This window comes from Piliocolobus tephrosceles, chromosome 3, assembly GCF_002776525.5.
Source record: "Piliocolobus tephrosceles isolate RC106 chromosome 3, ASM277652v3, whole genome shotgun sequence".
Classification (NCBI taxonomy): Eukaryota; Metazoa; Chordata; class Mammalia; order Primates; family Cercopithecidae; genus Piliocolobus; species Piliocolobus tephrosceles.
In genome coordinates, this window is record NC_045436.1 from 73,318,106 (window position 1) to 73,344,619 (window position 26,514).

Below are 26,514 nucleotides of genomic sequence, written 5' to 3' on the forward strand. Positions count from 1 at the left end.
ATTGTGTTTAGATTGCTTGGTCGTTTTTATTTAACATGCCAGTTCTAGTCTATATTACTCTCGAAATTATAAACATAGAGAAATATGCTACAAGTAAAAGAGAATAATAAACATTTATTATAGCCCAGAAAGGTAGTTGATGCAATATATAATATATTTCTTCTTTCTCTGTTTTTGCAATGGTGAGTACTTTACTAAATGAAAAAGTTAATTTTAATATTAAACAGAAATGGAAACATCCTTTAGTACAACATTAAAACCACAAATGAAAACTTAAATTTTCACTCACTCTAGCAGTCAATGTTCCAACCTCATTTAAAGGATTTTTTTTTTAGCCTGACATACAAATATTCAGAATGAATATTTGGAAGCAGGGCCATACCTTGAAAGATAACTGTGGACTTAACTCTTGCCTGCCATTTGGATACTTCATATTTCAGTTGTTCTAAGTCTCAATGATCCTGAGTTTTCTTTTTTAATTTGGTAATTTTGTAATGACAGGCTTTAAAATAAGTAAAGATTCCTTGAGTAAGAACAACAACAACAACAACAACAAAAAATCCAGAGACCTAACAAGGCTCAGCTGTGTCCAGGTAGGAGGTGACTACAGTTTGACTTCAGAGGCTCCCTCTAGCAGTGTGAGGACATCTGAGTGTCTCTCTTACTCATTTTATATTTCATTTGATAGTGCACAGAATCAGTAGGAGAACAGCCAGAATTGATTTACTTCTCATAGAGACAAACTGTTTCTGGGAGCTAGTTAATCTTCTCATTAACAAAGAGCTTACATTCCCCTCCCCTGCAGAGCTCCTAAAACATCTATAATAGCTACATTAAGTGAATTCTACAATGATTGAAAATTTTACTTTAATGAAGATAAAAATTCACTCATTTCTAGTTTTTATACTTGATTTGCATTTGATTGAAATGTATATTTGCAGTTTGGACATTTCAGTCAGCAATTGCTTCTGTATTCTTTGCCCATAAGCAGCCTTCAGATGGCCTCTTAGAAAATTGAAGAAGTCGCTATATGACTGGAAAACTCTTTCTGATGGTCTGTTTCTTCAAAGATATAGCATTATCTCGTGGGAATTATAGAAATGGTGTATTTTTAAGCCTCTTCTAATGCTACAGATAATTCCTAAACTACTGCAATTTATAACTGGTACCTTTTTTCCCACTTAGCATTCAATAAGCATTTATTGAGGCCTAATATGTAGCTGTAATTTTGGAGAACACTTAAAGTATAGAACACAGAGTTCTTGGTCTTCAAGAGCTAAGCAGCTATATAGAGAAGGGAGAGACAGAAAGACAGAGAGAGAGAGGAGATCAACACATATCCACCACTTGCTTTACTATGCTTCAACTTTTGGTGGACTCATCCCATCTTATGGATTCGATTATCATCTGTAAGTAGACCACTTCCCTAATTGTTTCTTTAACCCAGACCTCTCACCTGAACTACAAACTTTTATTTCTCACAACACCTTCAGCATTTTCCATTTCTAATGGATACCTCAGACATTAAGTGTTCAAAACTGAATTCCTGATTTCATCCCTTTTCCTCATCCTGGTCTTTTGTAGTGTATGGCAACTCCAGTTTTCAAGTTACTCAGTGCAAAACCTTTGAGTTGTTGTTGACTTCTCTTCTCTCTGTCACGCCTTATATGCAATGCATCAGCAAATTTGTCTGGCTATAAACCTGAAATATACCATAAATATGATCACTTTGCTCACCACTCAAAAGCCACTGTTTTCTCTCTTTAGGACTACTTCAGTCAGTGGCCTTTTAACTGATCACTATGCTACTGCTCTTTTCCCTATAATCTGTTTTTAACAGAGCAGCCAAAGTGATTATTTTTAAATGTCAGATCATGTTACACCCTCCCTATAACCTTCCAGAGGCTTTCCTTCAACTCAAATTTACATAATTGCCTATAATGCCTTATATGTTCAATTATATACATATACACTTACCGCCATGTCTGGGAAATCTCTTTCTCCTATTTTCGTAGTGTGAGTATTGCTTAGGTATAAATCAGAAGTCAGAAAAATAAGAGTAAGAATTAAAAAGGACATATGTGCTGGAAAAAAAAAATAGTGCAAAGAATAAAGACTGGGAAAGTAATTAGGAGGAAGAGATTATACAGAAACCATAAAGCAGAAAGTTAATCTAATTTATCAAGCATATTATAGGGTACATGGCCAATTCCACAGTTTGTTCACCTATAATCTCAGGCAAGCTGTTTACTTTGTCTGAGTGTCAGATTTGGCCTCAGTGAAAGGAAGGTGGTGATATATTGTGTGCAGGGTTGTGGTACAGCTAGCATATATGGAGGTTTATCCCACATATCTGGGCTGAAAATATTAGAACCCAAGCTACCAAGGTCAGAGGGCCTGGCTAAGAGCTTCATATGGGAAAAAAACCTTTAAGTCAATGACAAAATGGGGCAGACTCTTTTTCAGGCAGTATGTAGCCAAGAATCGATTCCTTGAACGCTAGAATTGAATGTTATATAAAAGCACTTACTACTACCAAATAGCGAAGAACAAGCAGAGCAAGTAAGTTGAGAGAGACAGAGAGATCTTTCTTGGAGAACATTTTTGGAAAATTACTGTGGGCAAAGCAGCGTGAAAATATTTAGGGAGACAGAAGACTACAAAGATAAAATACCTACATCAAGAAGTTTATATTGAAATTGAGAATATAAAACAGATATTATGGGATAAGTCCCATAGGAGAGATACAGAAAAACAGAGAAAGGAAGAATAACTGTAAACTCTAGGTAGGAAATGTCACAAACTCAGGTGAAAATACATTAGAAAAGGAAAACTAGGTATTTTCCAGTATATATAATCAGGCTGGAAGATAAAAGCTGGTTCAGAGACTAGTGAAAACTAAACTGTTCCTGTAAGGACTTTAAAATGCGATCAGCATGTGAGTAGGCTTGGAGGCCTGCTGAAGAGGGAGCTAGCAGAAGGAATAGCACGTGGTTTCTGAGAAACGGTGTAGCAATAAGACTTACAGCACAGAAACTAAACTAAAATAATGTTTTTGTCACTCTTGTGCTATCAGAGACAAAAATCTGTCGAAATAATGAAAAATACTAATTTTGAGAATTATCAGTGTGGCAAAACCCAAGAAACACTTTTCAAATGAATGTACTCAAATTGCAGGATCAAACATCTGTTAATTTTAATAAGTAAGAAAAAGGAAACATTCAAAAACACCTTCAGAGTGAAAATATGTAAATTAATCAGAGTACTTTCATAATCAATAAACACTTATTGAGCGTCTATTCATGTACTATCAATGTGCTAAAAATACAAAAGTGACAAAAATAATTATTGCTCGAAATTCTGTGCAGTATTTAGAAAGACTGGGTAGGGATAAACATGTATTTCTCTAAGATTACATTACATTATGATAAGATTTATGGAAAAAATGTATATACCTGTGTATATATAAAAATAGAAAAGAGTCTAAAAGAACTTTTTCAATTTCAAAACAGTGTTTACATATGAGGAAATGTAGCGATGACTGTTAATTGTTTATAAATATCTGTTCTCTCCTTTCTTAGTGATACAGCTCCTAAATCATAATACCCAGAAACATAAAACCCACAATATGAATTTCCCAGTTTCTCACCTGAGCTCATGTGGTCATGTGACTAAGTTGTAGCCAGTGATATTTAAGCAGAAATATCATGTGATGCTTCTGATAAATGTTCTTAAAGGAAGGTTTTTTATTCTTATTCTTGTCTTCCTCCTTTCTTCTGGCTGTGATGTTAATAGGATGGCTTGTGTTCAAGCAGCCTTCTAAAGACATGAGTTGGAAGCTATGTACTGAGAAGCACAGAGCAACAAGAGAAAAGTTTGGTTCGTAACTCTGAAAGCTTGATAAACCTGGGACAGTCAGCCAGGGAACTTCTTCCATGTTGATTTTTAAGCCAGTGATATTTTGGGCATTTCTTTTACCTGCAGGAAGAAAATAGGCTGATTTTATATAATCTGACCATTTAAAACCTAGAATATATTCATACACAGTTTTTACAGTTCAGTGTTTAAACTTAATTATTTTTCACCTTAGTTTTGCTTCTCTATGTTTTATAAATGGTAAACGTATTAGCCATTCTGTGGTCTATAAAAGTTTCACTTTTATGTTTTGTTTTTATATTGGCCCAATCTCCATGATTAGCTAAATACACTAACATAGTTTAAATTACTGCATGTCACTGGGAATCCAAGTTAGAGAATTCCTTTTTCCACATTTTTAATAAAATTTGGGAAATGAATATTATAAGCACTTGAAAATAATATTCACTGACTTATCATGTGTAAGCCCTGTCAAAATATTTATTTTACTATGTCTCTACTGAGCTTGGAAGACATTTTAAAATGATTCCATTAAAGAAATTTAAAAATTTTTTGAAATATCTATTTACTTGAGACGTTGAAGAAAACATAAGCATCTACCTTCCCCTTTTTAGATCTCATATGATATGACAAATACATAGAAAATTAGAGGAAATTTTAAAACAGTACTCTAAATTAAGTAAGGGTGCCCTCCATGAACCAGAAATTGGCAGATTTCAAAAAAGCACACTCGTAAGAAATTGCAGTTTTTTACGTGACCCTGAAAAAATCCATTAATTGTCCTAATTTGGAGGGGTACAAACTGCAGAAAAGAGCAGGGTATGAGCTCAGCAGGAAGCATAATATTTCATTGCCAGCTTGCTGTTGTGGCTCAGTAGCAGCACTTCTGTTATCTTCTGCATGGCTTCTCACTCTTCAGCAAGCAAATTAGGACTCATTCACACGGTGATCCAGGGTTCCTGGCACAGCAAGATAGATGGCAAACCATTGTGCCAGCCCTCCAATGCTCTATTTGTATCACATTGCTTCTCTCCCATTGACCAAACCAAGTCCCTGGCTAATCCCAGATTTAAAGGATAGGGAAATAGACTGCACCAATTTTTGGAAGAGCTGAACAGTACATTGCAAGGGGGCGGGAATACCAGAATAGGAAGAACTTTGTGGCTATCTTATGTAATCTGCCGTGCTGATCAGTTAGACTAATAAACCAAGAGAGAAAATGAAGGACAATAAATTCAAATACCTAATAGAGATCAGGCTGTTAAGATAAAAAAGTAAAGTTGGATATAGTGCCTATGTACACAGTGTACTTGAATTGTGAGAGCTAACATGAATTGAAGATCTCATGGACTTTCCAAGGGGGCACTGTCTCTCAGATTAAACGAGTTGCTTGAAACACACTCCAACAATTTTCACATAAAATTGTAACTTTGCATTTTTTTGTAGACTCTACTAATTTTGAATTCTGGCTGAAGTATTTTAAAACTGTGGCCAAACATAAACACATGTGTAAGTTACTTATGAATCATGGACCATCAACATGTGAGTTTTGATAGAGAAGACTGAAAGGATAACATTTTAAAACTTTATTTAATATAATATAAGTAGCATAATTAATATATATTTGTTATAAATGTGTGTCCTACAGACAGTGAATACTCATAGGTTAATTATAAAAATTGGTAATATATCATGCGCCCCCCAACTTCCAGAACTTATATACAACGTAAGTAATACCTAACAAATTACCTGATTAAAATACAATAAAATTAAGATGAGTAACATTTTAAACAAAGACAAAATCTCAAACCACTTGGAAGTAAAAACAGCAAATGAGAAAAAACTCTCATACACTGTTCTAGAGCAAAGAGGAAATAAAAACTAAAAGTATAGACTATTTAGAAAATAATGATAACAAAAGCACTACATGTAAACTGTTCTTAAAACTTTGCTTACAGAAACATGTTCCTCTTTAAACTCTACTTAATTACTAAATTAAAATAATTTATCAAGCCTTCAACTCAATAAACAAAATAAAAACCATTAGTGAAAATGCATTAAAATCTGTGTTTTAGAATTCATAAATCAATGGGATTAACTGAAGGGAAAAATAGTTCTTTGAAAAGATGTAAAACAAAAACCTTTGGCATGTCTAGTTTCAGAAAATGAAATGCATAAATAATCGTGTCAGAAAAAGAATGTGTACACCACAATTAAGAAAAATTTTCACAAGCATGATGGAACATTAAGTACAACTTCATCTTAATTATTTGAAAGAAACTTATGACATGAAATATTATCAAGGAAAACATCTCATCATTAAAATGGACTCAAGAAGAAATAGAAAACAATTAAATATGTGCAATATGACAAAAATGTAATTTGTTTACAAACAAATTAATACTGTTATATCCTACCTGTTTTCTTCATTTCAGGAAAGAATAGACCAAATGATTAAGACATTTCATAAAAGTTACCCAATTAATTCTGAAAAGCTAGAGTAATTCCCAAAAGAATGGCTGACAAAGAAAACACATACAAAAAAAGAAAAAACATTCAATATCACTTATTAAAGATATTACAAAATTCTTTTGGATATGAATATCCAAAATCTTAAATGTCCTTTCATATTTATTAAATCAGCATATTATAATATAATAAAGTATTACCAAGCAGGGTTTATTACAGAATGAGCGTCATTCAACCAAAAGATAACAGGAGAATCTTTAGCAAAATGACTAATAGTAAGCAAAGTTGGAGACATGGATTAGATAATAATATGAAATCGTCATATGCTCTAAAAATGAAAGAATGGTATTTAAAAATCAAAGGAAAAGGGGAAAGTAGGGGAAAATAGGTTACTGTAATGCAGTTTAGGGAATAAGTGAGAGTAACAGGTTTTATTTAAAATTTTCAAAAGGTTAACTGGGAAAAAGAGTAAAGCATTGTAAAAGTTGTAAATATTGAGGTAAAAACTATAATAAACGTGCAAATCTTTCTAGACAGCAAAAGAAAAATTACCAAAGAAACCAAGCTACATAGAAAAACACAGTAAATATAACAAAATCTACACAATAATAAATGACATAAAGATAGATTAAATAAGATATGTTTTGGGATATGGATCAAACACTATAACCTGACAATATGCCATTTTCTCTAGCATACATGGAACATTGCCAAAAGTCAATCATATATTGCTTGGCCTCAAAGAAAACATTATTAAGTTCCATTTAAGTACTTTATTACAAATAGTGTTCCCTGATCAAAATACAATAAAACTAGAAATTTAGAAGAATAATAAGAGGCTTTTCACCTGAAATTAAGAAATCCTTACGTTAAACAACTGTAGAAAAGAGAAAAATAAACAAAAATTATTTAAAAATTAGTGGTAATAAAAATATACGTATCAGAATCGGCAAAGAATATTTAAAGGAGTAATTAATACTCTTGGCCAGGTGTGGTAGTTTACTCCAGTAATCCCAACACTTTGGGAGGCCAAGGTGGGTTGATTACCTGAGGTTGGGAGTTCGAGACCAGCCTGATCAATGTGGTGAAATCCTGTCTCTACTAAAAATACAAAAAATTAGCTGGGTGTGGTGGCACATGCCTGTAATCCCAGCTACTCGGGAGGTTGAGACACAAGAATTGTTGGAACCTGGAAGGCGGAGGTTGCAGTGAGCCGAGATCATGTCACTGCACTCCAGCCTGGAAGACAGTCAGATTCTGTCTCAGAAAAAAAAAGAAAGAAAAAAGTCTTAAAAGTTTATATCAATAAAAATGAAAAACTGGAAATAGATAGATTAGATTCTCATATCCAAATACAAAGTACAACAAATTTTAAAAGATGACACAAGGAAGATAATAAAAATTAAAAGAGAACGTAGTAAGGTAACTACCAGAAAAAATAGTAGATCAGGTTAATAAATTAAGTCCTGCTTTTTAGAAAATATCAATAAAAGAGATAAATCATTAGCTAATTTAATCAAGTAAAAACAGGATAAGTACAAACATACAAGGTAGGATATGACAAGGGAATAATAATTATTGATACAGGGGAAAATTTAGAACAGATTACTTTGCACACCTTTATGCAAATAAATGTGAAAAACTGAGCAATACTGATAACATCTTTGGAAAAATATGATTTTCCAAAATTGACCGCTGTAGAGATAGAGAACTTAAACTAATTTTCGCAAAAAAAAGTTATCAAAGGACCACTCCACAAAAAAGGACCAAACATGGAGTGTTTCACACGAGTTCAGTCAGTTCCTTGGAGACCAAATAGTTCCAATGCTGTTACAGATTGAAGGAGACTAAAGAGGCATACAAACTAAACTAGATTGTTAGGATAGGACAGAATTGGGAAGATTATAAAGTTGTAATATGAACTATATATTAATGTATGGCATTAATGTTAAATTTCTTAAATTTGATAACTGTATGCAGTGCTGTTACAGAATATAGTTGTCATTAAATACATTTTGAGGTGCTATGTGATGTATGCAACATATTTTCAAATGATTCAAAAAAGTATGTATATTCCTATATGTCTATATATTATAGAAAGTATATATGTTTACATGTATTTCTGTGGGTGCAGGTGTGGGGTGTGTGTGTGTGTGTGAGAGATAATAAAAGGGAGAGAATGCTAAAGCAAACGTGACAGAAGCTTAAAAATCTATGTAAAGTACATACAAGAGTTCTCTACTGTTCTTTCAGTTCCTCTATAAAATTTGAAATTACTTCAAAATTGGCCGGGCGCGGTGGCTCAAGCCTGTAATCCCAGCACTTTGGGAGGCCGAAACAAGCGGATCACGAGGTCAGGAGATCGAGACCATCCTGGCTAACAGTGAAACCCCGTCTCTACTAAAAAATACAAAAAAAAAAAAAAACGAGCCGGGCAAGGTGGCGGGCGCCTGTAGTCCCAGCTACTCTGGAGGCTGAGGCAGGAGAATGGCATAAACCCGGGAGGCGGAGCTTGCAGTGAGCTGAGATCCGGCAACTGCGCTCCAGCCCGGGGGACAGAGCGAGACTCCGTCTCAAAAAAAAAAAAAAAAAAAAGAAATTACTTCCAAATTAAAGTCTTTTGAAATTTCAATTTCAATCTCAGTGTTTCTTAAAATGAGGAATAGAATGATAACGCCAGGCATAGTGGCTCACATCTGTAATCCCAGTAATTTGGGAGCCCGAGGCCGGTGGATCTCCTGAGGTCAGGACTTTGCGACCAGCCTGGCCAACATGGCAAAACTCCATCTCTACTAAAAGTACAAAAAATAGCTGGGTGTGGTGGCACACGCCTGTAATACCAGCTACTCAGGGGGCTGAGGCATGAGAACTGCTTGAACCCAGGAGATGCAGGTTGTAGTGATCCAAGATCAAACCACTGCACTCCAGCCTGGGTGATAGAGCAAGACTGTATCTCAAAATAAATAAATTAAGTTAAATAAAAAAAGAATTAGAATGATAATTGCCTATCTCAAACTACCAACCTCTTAATGTTGAAACAGTATAAAGACAATCCCATTAAAATCAACAACAATGTAATAATGTCAGCCCTTACACAACTATTTGATACTATGCTGAAATATTTATGTTTGAGATGAGTAATCTTTGCCTACCTGCCCAAAGTCATGTATCATTGACTGACAGATGTAAGACTTGAATACATTCTTCCTTCTCTCTCTCCCTCCCCTCCCTCCTTCCCTCTCTCCCTCCCTCCCTTTTCTCTCCCTCCCTCCCTCTCTCTCTCTCCCCCTCTCTCTCTCCCTCCCCCTCTCTCTCTCCCTCCCTCTTTCCTTCCCTCCATGTGTTTCTGTGGGTGCAGGTGTGGGGTGTGTGTGTATGTGTGATTGAGAGATAATGAAAGGGAGAGAATGCTAAAGCAAACGTGACAGAAGCTTAAAAATCTATGTAAGGTACATACAAGAGTTCTCTACTGTTCTTTCAATTCCTCTATAAAATTTGAAATTACTTCAAAATTAAAATAAAGTCTTTTGAAATTTCAATTTCAATCTCAGTGTTTTTTAAAATGAGGAATAGAATGATAATGCCAGGCACGCAAAGTGGCTCACATCTGTAATCCCTCTCTCTCTCCCCCTCCCTCCCTCTCTCTCTCCCTCCCTCTCTCTTTCCCTCCCTCCCTTTTCCCTCATTCCCTCCTTCCTTCCTTCCTTCCTTCCTTCCTGTCTTCCTTCCTGTCTTCCTTCCTTCCTGTCTTCCTTCCTTCCTTCTCTTTTTTCCTTCCTTCTCCTGCCTCTCACTCCCATTTTTCCTCCTCCTTTTCTTCCTTCCTTTAGCATTTCTTCAATCCTTACTTTCTCCCAGGCAAACCTGGAATCTTTACACTGTAATATTATTTGAAGACCAAAGAAAATCAAATAATATTTAAGAAAACTATCAAGAAATTTCAAATATTTACAGAAGTTTATTCTCTTGAAGAGCAAGAGAAGGAAACAAATAGTTTAGAAAGTTAGATAGGCAGAAGTAGAGCTAGTACTTGTTAAACGTGTGCCAAAACTCTTCAGTAATTATTTTGCTGCTGCTTTTTGCAAAAAAATATTTAAAGTTGGAATGAATGCGTTTCCTGAGGTAATATGTGAATTACTGCAAGAAATATGTACAAAACATGAAAAGCAGAGGTGATATTTAGTTTGGAATTGTCATATTCAAAATCAGAAATAAAATGTTCATTCTGATAGAGCAGTGAGTTTGATTTTATTCTCAGATAAAATTACAGAATGGATTATTAATCAGATGTGTTTTAAATGATTAAAACAGCAGTTCATGTTTTTTATAGCATTAGCTATTCGTGAGCAAATGAATATCTGATTAAATATGTATTTTGAGTTCAACAATGCCTTTTACAAAGCACTTAAAACCCTATAGACAAACGTGGCTTGATGGCAATGTAGTAAAGAATATTATAGGTGATTGAAAAGCCATATCTAAAGTGTTAACTAGTGAGCTATCATCAAAGTGCATAGAACTTTAGAGGCATATTGCCATACTTTGAACTTGCCAATGTATGTACTTTACTAGTAACGTGAATGAAGAATTAAAGTCTCGCTTCTCAAACTTCTGAATGGCTCATTTACCTGGTAAAATAAAGTTGACATAATGAATGAGAAGTATAGATTACAGTAGATGTGAAAGATGCAAAAGAACCAAAGAATGAGATTACCTAGACAAATATAAAATCTAACATGTGTTTCAATTGCATAAGACTATGTGGGCTACTAGTTTGATAGTGTTTATTTTAAAAACTATTTTTAAAATTGTATTTGACTTTAAATTTAGGATAAGGTAGTATTAAAAATCACCTAATGAAAATGATTCGGCCTCCAATTTTATTTAAAAAGTGTATAATTTATATCAATTGAAGAAACTGATTATGTTCACAGAAGAATGACAAGTATTTTGAGGGATAGAAAATCATCACATCTTGGGAAAGGTTTGAAAGCTTGTCATAGGGCAGATGTATTTAGAATGATAACATAATGTATGGATGACAAAACTAAGACATCTAATAAGGAGTAAAAGGAAGCAGGTATTAATTCATTATAAAATCAAAGTTTTATAATAATTAGAATATTTCAAATGCAAATTTTTCATCTTAGAAAAAGCAATTGAACTTGGTGTTATGTTAAAATAATGCATGTAAAACACGTAACATGACACTTGGTATATAGGTATATAGCAAGCACTAACTAAATGCATAACTATTTAATCTTACCAATATAATGTTCTTAGCATTATATTCAAGAATAAATTAGATCTTTAGTTGTTACATATAATCATTTATTTCAGATTAAATTTAGAGTAAATGTGTTTCAATTTCTCTAAGCTTCTAAGATTCAGTGATTATATTGCTTATTAATCATGCTCCATTGTATAATCCATCCATCTCCTTTTCATGACTTGAGAGAATGCAAATCTTATTATATTTTCTGTCAAGGAAAATATTATGACTATATAATTAAAATAATTTTTAAAATGTACTTATATTCCAGCTTTAGTGCTAGTCCTAATCAAAATTTAAATAGTCATTTTACATTAAATATTTGACATATAATATTTTGTAATATATTGAATTTACTATAGTAGATGTCTAATTATCTTAGCTATTTGCAAATAATGTAAGCATAAATATACTGATAAATCAAGAACCTTACTTTAATTATTGACATAATTATTCAGGATATTAATCTATTATCATTGCTATAAAACAGTCAATTTTCATATTGCCATTTTCTTTTTATTATTTAAATACCTCTCTGTTGGGAATGCAGACAAAAAGATGGAAAAGATGTATAATAATTAGGTAATGTAAGTTTAGTAGGGGCTCCATCTTTATTTATTCATATATTCATAGCAAGTATTTATTGACCATGAATTCTATGCCAGAAAATGTGATAGGTAATTTTTTTTTTAAAGTCACAATCCTTGCTTTCATGGAGCTTATGGCCTAGTGGAGGAGTCAAACATTATCAAAAAGATCACATAAACATATGTAAGATTACAGCTGTCATAATGACTGGTAAAATGATGGATGTAAATTTCTGATAGTGTAAATAATAATTATTGTTCCAGTCAAAGAGATAGTGGATAACTTCCCTGTGAAAATGAAAATCAAACTGACAAATAATATATAAATAAGCATTTACTTGAAGTTTCAGGAGGATCAATCCAGACTGTGGGAATAGCATGTACAAAGACCATACATCAGGAAGAACTGCTGGAAGGGAAAATGGTACAATATGAATATGTTAAAGCAGGTTGGGGATAGCCTACCTAAACCTGTGTAGACCATGTTTTTAATCTTTCTCCAAAGAGCAATGCAAATTCATTGAAAATTTTTGAAGTGTGGCAGGAGACAGGATCAGATTTGCTCTACAGAAAGACTACTTTGGCTACAATAGGGAGATTGAAGAGGAAGAAAGGTAGATTTCAGGTAGTCTTACAAGGAGCTGGAGCCTAGGAAAATGATGAAAGCTGGAAATAGTAGAGAAATGAATGGATATTAGGATTCTCAGGAGGTAAAATCAATAGTGATAGATTTAATAGGGGGCATAGGCTGGAGAAGACAATGAGGCTAACAAGTTTTATGACCTATGTAAAAAGACACCATTCATTAAAGCAGGAGATGTTGGAAGAGGACTGGTTGAATATCATGAGTATGATGTTGGCTAGGTTAAATGTTAAATTTGAGGTATTTTCGAGTCATTTAGCAGAAATGTCAATTATGTAGTTGAATAAATCAGTCTAGACCCCAGAGCTCAGATACACATCTAGAAATATACATTTGTAAATCATGTGTAGATGGGGACAATAGCAGTAATGAACACAGAAGAGCTCAAATGAGAAAAGGATGTAGGCCCAAGTCCAGAGAACTGCTAACATGAACTTGAAAAAGGAACTGAAAAAGAGGTGCATGTTATGTCATGAAATTCAAGGGAAAGTTGTCTTTGTGATGCAGGGAGAGATCATCAGTGCTAAATGTCAAGAGACCTGATCAGATGAGCTTTGACGTATATCTGCTATGTTCAACAATACAATAATTAAGAAGTACTTCTTCCATGAGGAATAGGGTACCCAACAATATGGGAAAAAAAAGAGTCTTCTCAGAGTGACTGGGATATATAGAGAGAAAAGGTGGTAACATGGAGTAACCAGAGGGTAGAGGGAAGGGCTCAATCTCTTTGATTTCATTTTAACAAGAAACAAAGAATCTTTTAATGGGAAATCTAGTTAATAGGATGATGTTGAATGCATGAGACAGGGACTTAAATATCTGAAATGGAGGTTGATACGTTTACTGATGGAAGGTTAGTCTTAGGAAAGGGGACAGCTCCTGTATTGTGGAAGCAGATAAATAGAGTAGACTGCATATGGGCTATAGGTTGGAACGTAGAAATAAGTATGAATTTTAATCTCACATCTTCTGTGTTCTCTATGTAATAACAATGGGAGTAAAGATGTGAAAAGTCATTGTAAAAAGTGGACAAGTGAGTTGACCAAATAAATAAAAACCTAAGAAGGGTAAGAATAAATCGTTGTCTTTGATTATTTCTGGTTATGTTGTTTATTGACATTTAGGAAATTTTAGAACTGTATTTCTGAATTAGTGGTCCTTGGACTTTTTTAAAATTTTGCTTCAGTGCAGCACCTCTAATTAAGGAAGGACTACCACATACTTATTCATTACAGTGTTCTGCTGTATCATTGATTCTGAAGGATGGACTGAAGCACCTCTTTAGGAAGGACAATACAAAACTCAGAGACAGAAAAGAGAGAGTGTGTGTGTGTGTGTGTGTGTGTGTGTGTGTGTGTATTTGTTGGAAAGAGTTAATTATATGATTCTGATATGCCTTCCACAGGGAGGCTAGAAATTTCTCCTTGAAAATAGAATAGCCAAGTGTTGAAAATAGACCAGAATTTAGGAATTTGTTTATAGATATATGACAAGTAATTGTTAAATTTAATAAACAGTTTAGCACATGCAAATAATCAGCTCCCTTTTCCTAAATAAAAAACTTTAGATATTTGTCTTCTATTTTAAAAATTGACTTTGTGAGATTTAGAAGTATCCATTATTAAAATCAGTAACCATTCTAATTTATAATCATTTAAAAGTAAAACATGTAATTATTTATTAGAAAAATATTTATGAACATTTTATAAATACTATCAACATGTTGTCAGTAAATTCCTCCTCAGGTGGAATTTTCTGACTTTGGTTGAGTCATTAAATGCTTTGGGTCACTAGTGATCAATTAGTAAATTACTGATCCATAGTACTTTAATGGCCTGAAAAAGTAAATGCATCTTCTGAGAGCCTAATTGAATCTCAGAGAGTTATTTATTCATCATTAAAATCAAGATAAATGAGTCAGCTCACAATAATGATACTGAACAGTTACATTCATTTCACAAATAGATAAACCAAAGCTCAGAAAAGACAGGACAAAGGGAGTTAAACATCCAGGTTAGATTTTCCATCTGAAAAGACCCAATTCCCAGTATCTTGCTATAAAATTAAATATATGAGTTTGAAAGCAATATTTTTCTGCAAGTTCATTTTCATATAGTGTTATTAAGTTTGATGCCATTCAGTTAATAATTGTAGATCCATGGTACATGTACTAATATGATCTTGTTATAATGTAAATAGTACAGTTTAAACAGCAAAATTTCACACTCTTTTAATATAAAAATTTTCCTAGAACCAGTTATCCTAAGTGCCTACTATATGATTCATTAGGAAAATGAATGATAGCTGCAATATGGTAAAATGATTATGAGCAGAGGCTTTGGAATAAGAAAAACGTAGCTTTAATATCTGGCTTCTGTACTTATTCGCTGAGATCTGAACAAGTTACTTAAACTTCTAAGGTTTAGTTTCTCCACTTATGAAATGGAGAGGAAAACGCATAATTCACAGCTCATTGTAAGGACTAAGTAAAAAAAAAAAAAAAATCCTTAAATACTTAACATGGGGCCTAGCAACAAATATATATGAACTTGGTACACGCAGACATACAAACACATACCCACACTGTTTACCTTTAGCTAGAATATTTTTAAAAGCATTATTACTTTGAGACTAGATTCATCCAAGTTGGTTTAGCATTCTACTGGGCATGTTACTTTTCGTGTCTTTCTTGGTTTTTGTCCCCAAAAGCCATAAAACAAGTTTTATCTTCTTTCATGAAACAATTAGAAAGAAAATAACGAGAAAATGTTTAAAAAATAATTTACTAGTGTTTGTGTTTGTCTGGAAGGGACATCCTGCAGCTTTGATCACAGCTGAAGATCATTACTTCAAACAAGATACATCTTTTAGATATTTAGATATGTATTATCATATTATGCAATTTAAATGTAAAGTCATCTACCCTCTGCTGTACTGAGATTCTGTTATATTTTAAATAAGTAAAATAGTAAATTTTAGTGCTATCACTGAGAATCTAAGAAGACACATTTAAAAAGGGATTATTACTCCAAGAATTATTATTTTTTAATCATTAATTGTTCATTAAAATATTTCTGAAGTTTATGCCATACAATCATGTTAGTGATCTTTGGCATAGACAACTTAGTGCTGTAAAAACTAACAAATCTGTTTAGAGCCCAATAATATAAATTTCTATGCTGAGAAATATAAACCAATGGTAAAATGCCATGTTGAAGTTTCTAAATAATCCACCTAATAATTTACATGTTAAAAACATGTTGAATATCTTGGGACATGTTCCTAGAAAGGATTCTCCAGTATAAGCTTTTCCTTTACTATTAATGATGACTTTGATAAAAATAACCCAGGAAAAAAAGACGATTTTCTCCCTGTGTAATCTGTGTCTGAAATATTCTTCACTGATTTTACATGTGTTGATAATATGAACAAGGTAATTTGTCTGACTCTGATGGGGCAAGATTTTCAGTAAGAAATTCAAAATTTACACGTGGCTCTTCCGTAAGAAGTCTTTGCAGTGTTTTTCAGTTTATATAAAAAGATTTATATTGCCTGAGGCCTCTGTTTTTTTTCCTCGAGGCAAGCTGAAGTGGCACAAATGAAATTGTTTTTCACATTGTTAATGTATTCCTTTCTCTTTCAATTTCTCAGAGAGCCGACATAGGGATTTCTGCTTTAACCATCACTCCTGATCGTGAGAATGTGGTGGACTTTACAACACGTTACATGGACTACTCAGTGGGGGTACTACTTCGAAGGGCTGAAAAGACAGTGGATATGTTTGCCTGTCTTGCACCATTCGATCTCTCTCTATGGGCTTGCATTGCTGGCACAGTCCTTCTGGTGGGTCTACTGGTCTACCTCTTGAACTGGCTTAATCCCCCACGGTTACAAATGGGATCAATGACGTCTACTACTCTCTACAACTCCATGTGGTTTGTGTATGGATCTTTTGTACAACAAGGTAAGGAGCAAAACTACATTCTAGTATTAAAAGAAAATAGAATGTGATGTTTCTAATGCCATGTATTTAGTTAATAAGGTTCTGTATCTGACATCAATAAGTGTTCTAAAGGGTCCTCACAGCAATGCTCAGAAAAGAACATTTCCTGCTCCCTCCTAGTGGATCTCAGACACACCAGGTTTCCAGCAATAATGGTTCATTGTCTTTTGATGCAAGTTCAATTTCATCAACAAAGGCAAAAGTGAGTGTCAGAGGTAAAGCTCACAAAAAACATCAAGATCCGATTTTTCTCTCCAAACTCTGACTTTCTGAGAAATAGTCTTACTAGGATGAAACTACTTACTACCAGAGAAGGTACTATTTAATTATTTACATTTGTAAGAAATGTTAGGATTTGTTCTTTGTTCAGAGACATTATTTCACACATTAAAAATATTCATTGGCTTTGAAAAGACTTTAGTTAATTTAAGACTGATGAGAAATTTTATGTTTTATCTTTCACTTTGATATGTAATCTTTACTGGTGATTTAACTTACAATTTCACTATTTTCTAGAGAATGTCATTGCTCTGTTATTTAATATCCAGTCTGTCCAACTCTTAAAACTTGTCTGATTAATTATTTGACTCTCACTGTTTCAAAATAGAATGATATTTATTGCATTCCTTACTTGAGACTTGCCTCATAGAGAATGAAATAGTAAGAAAATTGATAGTCTCTTGCAAGCTCTACACATATATTGAAGAGGAGAGATGTTTGTTACAATGGAGACATTATACTTTTGTGCTAATACTTACAACTCTGAATAACATCTTACTTTTTATTACTGTTTTCTGTTGGACCTTCCATTAAACTTCATTTTTCTATTCTAATTTAACTAATCAAAGATTAGTCTAGAACCTTCATCTCACTTGCCCACTTCTAATCTAGCCCTTAAACCTTTTATAAGCATGCTTTTCCCTCTACCTTTCCATATCCAGGGCTCTAAGTTTACCTGTTACTGTATATTTTTCATACTTTTAGTTCATTCATTAATAATTAACTCAGTAAATATTTAATCCACACTAAGTAGAACTTTGCTAAGAACTGAGTGTATGATGGTGAGCAAGAGGGTCTTTGCCATCATAGCGCCACGACAGAAGTCTAATGAGACACAAATGTATAAACATGGGATTACAATTGTGGGTAGAAAGTTCTGTGATAGGATAAGCATAGACTGTTAGGAGAACATAGGTGTAGAAGAGCTTAATATATGTTAATGTCACAGAGAAGGCTTTTAAAAGTAACACTTTATATAGAGAGACAGAGTTAACTATGGAAAGAGCTTCTTGAAGAAGGTGAATGGAGAAAAAGACATAAATGGTTAGGATGGAATTTCAGAGCAAGAAGTGAGAGAGAAATTAAGATAATCCAAGCAGAGAGGAAGTAGTAAAGATGAGGCTGAAGCTACATTTGTTGTTATCAGGAGTTTGAACTGATCCTTGAAATGATCAGATATTTAAAGATAATAAACAGGAAAATACAGGTTCAAATTTTACTCTAGAAATGTTCTAGTTATAATGTAGAGAACAGATTGATAAGTGTTCACAATAAGAACAGATTGTGAAAAGTGAGACAAATTAAAAGACTATTGTAATAACTGAGCAAAGAGTTGGTGTGGCTTGCTCAAAGGTAAGGTAGCTTTGGGAGTCAAAAGGAGAGTATTGATGAAATGGAATCCGTAGGTTTTGATTAGCTATAGAGTGGTGTGGGGTCAGTGCTGAAGAAAAAAAAGGAGATAAAGTTTTATCCTAGGTTTTTGAATAGAAAATTATGTATATTGGATGTTGATCTCATTTACTGAAAAAATAAAACTGAAAAAAACATATATGACAGGAGAAATGATACGTTCATTCTGCTGCACATTGAGTTTGAGCTATCTCTGAAACATTCAAAAGTGTATTACTAATGTGTGCTTAGTGGTTTGAAATACTTGTCAGATGCACAAAAGAGACATCTGGACTTAATATATATTTAGGAGATACTGGAATGTAGGAAATTTTGAAGACATGGGAGTGAATGAGATCACACAGAGTAATTGCTCTTAATTGCAAATTCCTGATTGAGAACCACTGGCCCACACAAAGCCTAGGATAGAGCTCTAAAGAAAGGAATGGGTAGAGGAGCACTCAGTGGTGCCTCATAAGGAGTGACTAGAAATGCACAAATGAAAATCAGAGCAGCTAGTGGTATACATTTGGTTGACTGTGTTAAACATTTCAAAGAATCAAATGAAATTAAGGCTTGAAAGGTTCTTGTTGGATTTAACAATAAATTTATTATTGAAGCAAAAAAGGCTTGTCCTTGCCCTATGATGTCTGAGGTTTCAGCTAGATAATTCAGAGTCCAGAGGCTAAAATCATCCAAAGGCTTGTTCACTTCACTCACATATCTGGTAGTTAATGTGGGTTGCAGCCTAGTGGCTTCAGCTTTTTCTCCACTTGGGCCTCTCCATGAGGTCACTCTGCATGGGATAGTTTGACTTTCTCACAGTATGGAGGTTGATTTCTCCACAGAAAGCATGCCAATTAAAGAAGAATGTTATGTTCCAGGTTGAGAGTCATAAACTTGTGTGATTGTGTGACTTCCTCTTACAGAAAACATCCTGGATGTACCCACCTCATGGGTTTTTATGAGAATTAATGAATGGTTAAAATTGTGAAGTTCTTAGATATAACTTAAATAAGTGTCACATAGTGTTTACTAAATAAATAAAACATAATGAATTAAACTCAGCTGCAGAGAGGCATATGTAAAAAAGGGATAACAAGACAAATTATTTTAGATCATTTTGATGTAGATAATGATTGAAATAGGTCGTGGGGGACATGGAACAACTATAAATAGAAGGACCAAGAATGTGAGTGTAATGAAAACTAAGAGTAGAAATTGATAGAGTAGGCCTGGCATGGTGGCGTGTGCCAGCACTTTGGGAGGCCTAGGCAGGCGGATCACCTGAGGTCAGGAGTTCGAGACCAGCCTGGCCAACATGGTGAAACACTGTCTCTACTAAAAATACAAAAACTTAGCCAGATGTAGTGGCAGGCACTTGTAATCCCAGCTACTCCGGAGGCTGAGGCTGGAGAATTGCTTGAACCTAGGAGGCAGAAGTTGCAGTGAGCAGACATCGTACCATTGCACTCCAACTGGGGCAACAAGAGGGGCAACAAGAGTGAAACTCCATCTCAAAAAAAATTGATAGAATTGTTAGTAGTAGAAGAGAGTAGTAGAGGTCTCAGTAATATTACAGGAAAAGAGTGAAAACATAATTATAAATGAGTCTGGAGCCTGTATTTATAGAATAGGACACCTAAGCCTAATTTTTTTTTGAAATGTAATAGAAGAGAACAAGTTGTAGGTATGTGAATACAAATTCCAAAAGTTAAGAGTTGGTGAAGGACTTCAAAGCTGATTAAGGAACTGAGAGATAAAAGGGTTAGGTGAACTATCTGTAATGATGATTTGGATTAGACTGGAGAAAAAGAAATTGATCCATGTGTCAAAGTTGTGAATAAATAAGGAAGGATGACAAGGATGTTGATAGACATGAGCATTGACCAGAAATAGGAGGTGATATAGCTAGATATAATTAACTTCTATTTTCATCTTACTGCTTCCCATTTATTCAATTTTTCAGTGCATGATTTCAACAACTGCCAGTACGCTGATGACTCCCAGATCTACATCATCTATTCTTGAACTTCAGATTTGTATATTCAACTGTTACCTAGGCAACTCTCTGACTATACCAGAGGCACCATAAATTTGAACATGCCAAAAATGGAATTCATTTTATAATTTGAACCTTCTTAGCCTCTCACATTCTCTATTCCAGCTGATCCACCACCAACCATTCAGACTCATGTTAGAAACTCTGAAAGTAACTTTTGATTTCTTTCTCTTTCTCATCTTGCATATCCAACCATGATCAAGTCCTGTCAATTTTATCTACTAAATATTTCTAGAAGTGGAAATCTCTTCTCATCTAGAAAGATTAGCCTAGATTGTCACCTAGATTGAGGCTCCCTCATTTTTCACCTGAACTATAGGAGTCTCATAATAAGTCTTTCTTCTCCAGTGTTGTCTCCTGCAAATATACGATTCACATGTTTGCATATATACCCAAGTTATCCATGCCATGGAAAGATGAACACATAATTCCCATTCTTCAGATGTTTTTTTGGCTTCCCAATGCCTGCAGTTTAGAGTCTGAGTTCTTCAGAGTATAAACAATATTTCATCACCTGACTCCTGTCCAATGCTCAGTTCTCATCTCTTACCATTCATGCCCCACATTTAATTGCCCAGTTACTCCAAACTGGTTTTTGTTCCTGACCATAAGACAAGACTCTTTCCTACCTCTTCACCTTGCATCTGCTCTTTCCAATTCCTGGAGTGCCTTTGTTACCAACCTGATTAGACTCTACTCCCACTCCCTGCCTTTATGCAGCAAGTTCCTATTCATCCTCTAATTTTTTCTTTTATTTCTCTACTTTCAAGAAGTCTTTCCTGGGATTGAGAACCATCTCCTATACTCCTCAAGATGTATTTATCATAGTACTTATCAACCATAGTATAATTCCTTCTTTTAAACATGTCTCCACCTGAATCCTTTGAATATAGGATAGTGTACTATTTAATCTGTGTAGTCTCTTTGCTTATAGTTAAGTGCCTTGTACATGTTAGGCATTGAATAAATTCATATTGATAAATTAAAAGAATGGATGCTAAGTACTTAACTAAATAAAACATGGAGGTTAACTGCAATATTTTATTAAATTACAGTCTCAAACAAAATACTAAAATTGTCCGCAAATGACTTAAAACTCACTAAACCAAAAAGAAATTTATTTGTAATGTCCCCACTGAGTTGTTGTAAAAAACTAAGAGGAGAAGTTTATAAGTAAGGCGGCATCTTAGTTGATGCCTTTTTTGAAGATGTTGACATGCTTATGAATTCTTTCTGAATGTTTTTGGCTTTCTGAATTCTTCCTCCAAGTGACCAAATTTCAATAAGTTTTGGAGCACACCCAAGAAAAAAAGATAAATAGAATTACCCATATGGTTAGCATGCTTTTCTAGTTCTATAAACATGCAACAGATAACAAAAATTATAAATATGTTAAATACCTTTCTATCCCACTGCTCCCTTAAATGAGTTGCACAGCCTGTAGGTTGATTGTACATTTATACAAATTATAATGACAGATAATGCTGAATCGCATATGATTAGCTACTTCATCTTTGAAAAGCTGCTATTCTTCCACTTGCTAACAATGAAAAGGTGAATTCATTAAAAGATACTGAAAGCATCTTTATGCTCTGATTAAAAATAAATTAAGAAAAGGCTTTATAAACTCTATGAAAAAGAGAATCAATGACAATGTCCATGTATAGGCAACTGAGTTGGAACTGGTGACAATTTCCAATAAAAATACAGTCTTTTAAGAGGAAGTACAGCTGTTATTTCAGAATTGCAGTCTTCATTGAGCCACTATACCAGATTGAATAGGGATAAAGAGGAATTTCATGTGTTATCAGACAGATTTCTAAAAAAGAGTTCAGGGACAGCTAAAAGCAGAAAAATGTTAAATATATGTGAGTTGTTTATTAATCCTGACATTTTAAAAAATCTGTAACTTCAAAGTATTCCGGAAAAATACTTCAGGGAATCCAACTGTGCAAAAGCAGTATGGTCCATTATAGAGACAAACTCAGTACATCTGTTTCACGGGTACATTAAGAGCTTGTGAATTAGGTTGTAAAATGCATGAATGAGAGACCAATTTTATACAAGTTTTGTTGTCATTTTATGTCCTCCCTTATCTCCATGTCTACATACATCTCCTTGCAATTAATATTCTTAAAGGAAATTGGATTTGATTTTTAGAAGTCTCTTATGTTTAGTTTATTGGCAGTGACTCTTTCTATCATCTGGGCTCCAGAGGACATCATTGACTTCTTCGCAAAAATAGTTGTTTGTAATTTGCTTTCTGTTTACATGCAAAGGGAAATTTTAGAGTTATCTTCAGATGTTTGTGTCCGATTATGGGAAACAGAAATATTTCTAGTCATGTAAAATATTTGAAGCAACTACATATATGTTTATTTAGCAGCAAGTATTTATTAAGCACCAACAATGTGTCAGGAACATGAGTAGCAAAAGGAAAATAAGGAATAACTCTTAACTAGGGTTTAATAAATATTTCTTGAGTATGCTGTGTGCCATGCCTGGCCTATATGCTTTGAGTAGGACCCTAAATAAGAAAGACATAGTCCTTGCAGGAGTGTTCAACATCACACCAATGGATTTTAACCAAATTGAGATCAAAATAAGCCATTTCTGATGAGAGGAGCAGCCAGAATTATTGAAAAGAATAAAGAAGGAAAATTCCTTTGGTAGTTTTCTTAAACTTCAAATAGCTCCACAGATGCTAGTGATGAGTAGAAAGCGGGCCTTTAGGAGTGTTAGAAATACTGAAAATAATTTGATGCTGTTGCACAAGAGTTAACATAAAAGATAACCCACTGATTTTGAAATCCCAGGACAATTTTTGGAAGAAAATAAAGAGTTCTTCCTACTGTCAGATGGATCACACTATTATACAGAATATAACTTTCTCATATCCACAAAAAGAAGAGTCAGACATTCTTTTCTATTGAATTGGGCAACAGAAGAGATTGTTGAGAGACCATCTCTTTAAAACTTTGCGTAGAAGAATAACTCAAAAAGACATCAATTTTAGTAGTGTAGATATCAAATATATGAAATTTACCAATGTCCTATTTACAAACTAGCAAAGGATTCAAGCCTTGGAATGCAGTAGCTAAAGCCATTTCTTTATATTGTTATCTAATATTTCACATTCAATTTGAATATAACAAAAATGACATTAACTAGCTCTGTGGTTTACTGACCCTTGTGAACAGAGGAAAAATGAGAGTAATTCCTCGTGACAGGTTAACTCGACTACAAAGACAGGTTTTTTTTCTGCATTCTGTTCTTACAGGTATTAAATTAAAATGGCTCTCCATAATTTTTATTTAGGCTTAAACAACATCTCTTGTTAATTGTGATTGGCAGTCCTTAATAAAGGGACCACAATGCATTCTGAGTGCTGTCACATCCACCTGAGAATTTCCCCATGCTGATTTAAAATATGACAAGGTGCCCATTTTCTTTCTTTTTATCACACACTTCTTCACAACTAATAAAAAAAGTTGAACTTTCATGCTGAAAGTGAATGTTCAAATTCTACCAATAGTCAACAGTAATTTGTTTACTGGAAAACAGTGCCATGATTTTAAGCTGTGAATGCATTGGTTTACCTTCCCAATGAACTGTGATGAACTCCTAAGCAATTATGCTATGAACTATATGCATACTATATGGCCTTGAAAATTATTTAGCTTGATACAAACTCCTCATGACCTGAGTCAGAAAATCCTTTCTCATGTTCAACTGGGCTTTTGAAGAGTTAAAATAAATCAAAGAACATGAGGCAAAAATCATATTTCTGCTTATAAAACAAGAACTAGTACAATCAACATTATCTTTGACTCCTTTAAACTACCTGTGAGTATGTTCCATAATTAAAAGTACTATTTTAGTATTTAACAAAACAAAGAAGCTGTTTCCTAAGAGACACTAAAAAATTGAAGGGTGATTTTGAGAAACTATTTTTAAATCTAAATTTAAATGATAGAACAAGCAGGTGCTATAGATTCTTTAAAACAGTAGTATCTGACATTTGAGTTGAACTCAGTGGTTTACAGTACGATATTACAGTTTCCTTCAGCTTAAGTAATAAAAATGGGAACAAACATCCCCAACATAAATTTATCCTAGAGCTGATTTAGCATTGCTCTAAGTTAAAGTTTTGGGCTCAAGGGACAGCAGGTGGTGGTACAGAACATCATTTAAAGTATTTCAAATATAAATTTGAAAATTCAGTTTCTGTTTTTCAAACAGAATCCCAAACCTGAATCCATTTCCCCTTTGTATATGAACAAAGTCAACATGTTTTGAAAATTAAGACTCTTAGCATTTAGCCTATCTCTAAAATGCATCCTTATAACCCAACTATCATGGACATGATAGTATATTTAAAATTTCCATTGTCAACTTTAAAAAATTATTGGTCATAAAGTCCTTACGACATTTTGTTAAATACCCTTGAAAGTGGTACAAACTTTTCTTGATTGTTTTTCACAATTATAAAGCAGAAAAATTTCAATGTGTAATAGAGAAGTATAAATACACATTATGTACCTCATTATATATATCAATGTCACTTGCTAGTGAACTACATTTTTATGGCAACTTTTTTGTGTCAAAATTTTAGAAAAGATAAATGCATGACCCACCAATGCACTGTAGACACATAAAATTGTTCTTTGATTTTGACTGCACCCCAAATTTATAGAGTCTCTTTATATTTACAGCTCTGTATCTTAGACTCCAAATTAACAATCCATTTGGGATCACTACACAGTTTATTCTATCTGCTTCAGTTGTTTTCTAGCAGTTAGTGTTTATATCCACTGTTTAAGCTCTACTTTAGCACGTCCTAAAAGTATATCTTCTGCCTTTACTATTTTAAATTCTTCATTCCCTAGTAAACACCAACTTGGATATTAAACAAGAATTATTTAACTAGTCACAGAGGTGAATAAGCATGATGGCTGTTTTCATGGAGCTTAGAATATACAAGTGACACAAACTAGGAAGCATGCAACTCCATCATAAAATCACAATTATCATGCTAAGAAAACACAAGACACCACGAGCGTGGAATTCACAGATATCCTGCTATTTAGCACACTGCAACTGGGTGAAATACATACTAAGTTGTGTTACTGAAAGAATGGAACACAGACCATGAACCAATTTTTTACCTAGTCACAAAGGAAGAAACAAATTGTTCAAATAACTCACTTGATCTTTGCTTCAATAGAGTGTCGGATTATTTAAAATTTTAGTTTATAAAAGTGTATGATTCAGTAACATAAACATCTAATTAAATTACTATTTTCATGTCTTTGTGTTTCCTTGAGAGACAGCTCAGTTTACAATCCTGTTTTATACCACTTACTAGCTATATATTTGACAAGTTTTTTAACCTCTAGGTGATTCAGTTCCCCAGATAATAATTACTGACTTCATCAGGTGTTAGAGAAAATTAAAATAACTTATGGATATAACACTATTAGAACTGTATTCATAACATAAAATAGGCACAGAACATTGTAGTTATTTCCTCACTGTTTCTGAAGGCCACAGCAAGAGATAGAATCAACCATATTGTTTAATCCTTCTATATTCACCATTTACTTCCAGAAAATAAGCATTAGTTTAAAAAAGCATAGTGTGATCAAGCATAAGGAAATGTATTAGGAAAACTTGTTTAGCTAATGAAAATGTTTATAGTAAAAACCATATGCTAATAAACTCAAAATAACTTTATGTCATTCAAGCAAATATGAAAAACTACAAAAACATTTTTCCCTGTTTAAGCATGTCATTACTACGTATTTTTATAATAGACTATAGCCAGGAATACAAATTAATGAACCCAAATTGAGTGGAATTATAAGTTGTGATTCAAGATGTTTGCAATTTATATAGTAAATCCTTTGGGTCTCATAAAGACTTAGATTT

General features: G+C 33.6%; 1 protein-coding gene across 2 annotated transcripts in view; it reads left to right on the plus strand.

Annotated features, from left to right (window-relative positions):
* The window catches only part of GRID2 (glutamate ionotropic receptor delta type subunit 2), a 1,491,924-nt gene that overhangs the window by 1,181,798 nt on the left and 283,612 nt on the right, over positions 1–26,514 (plus strand). For both annotated transcript variants that reach the window (XM_023195441.3, XM_023195442.2), the window contains one exon: positions 16,502–16,814. In XM_023195441.3, coding sequence (XP_023051209.1) covers positions 16,502–16,814 — 313 coding nt within the window. The remainder of the gene's footprint in view (positions 1–16,501; positions 16,815–26,514) is intronic.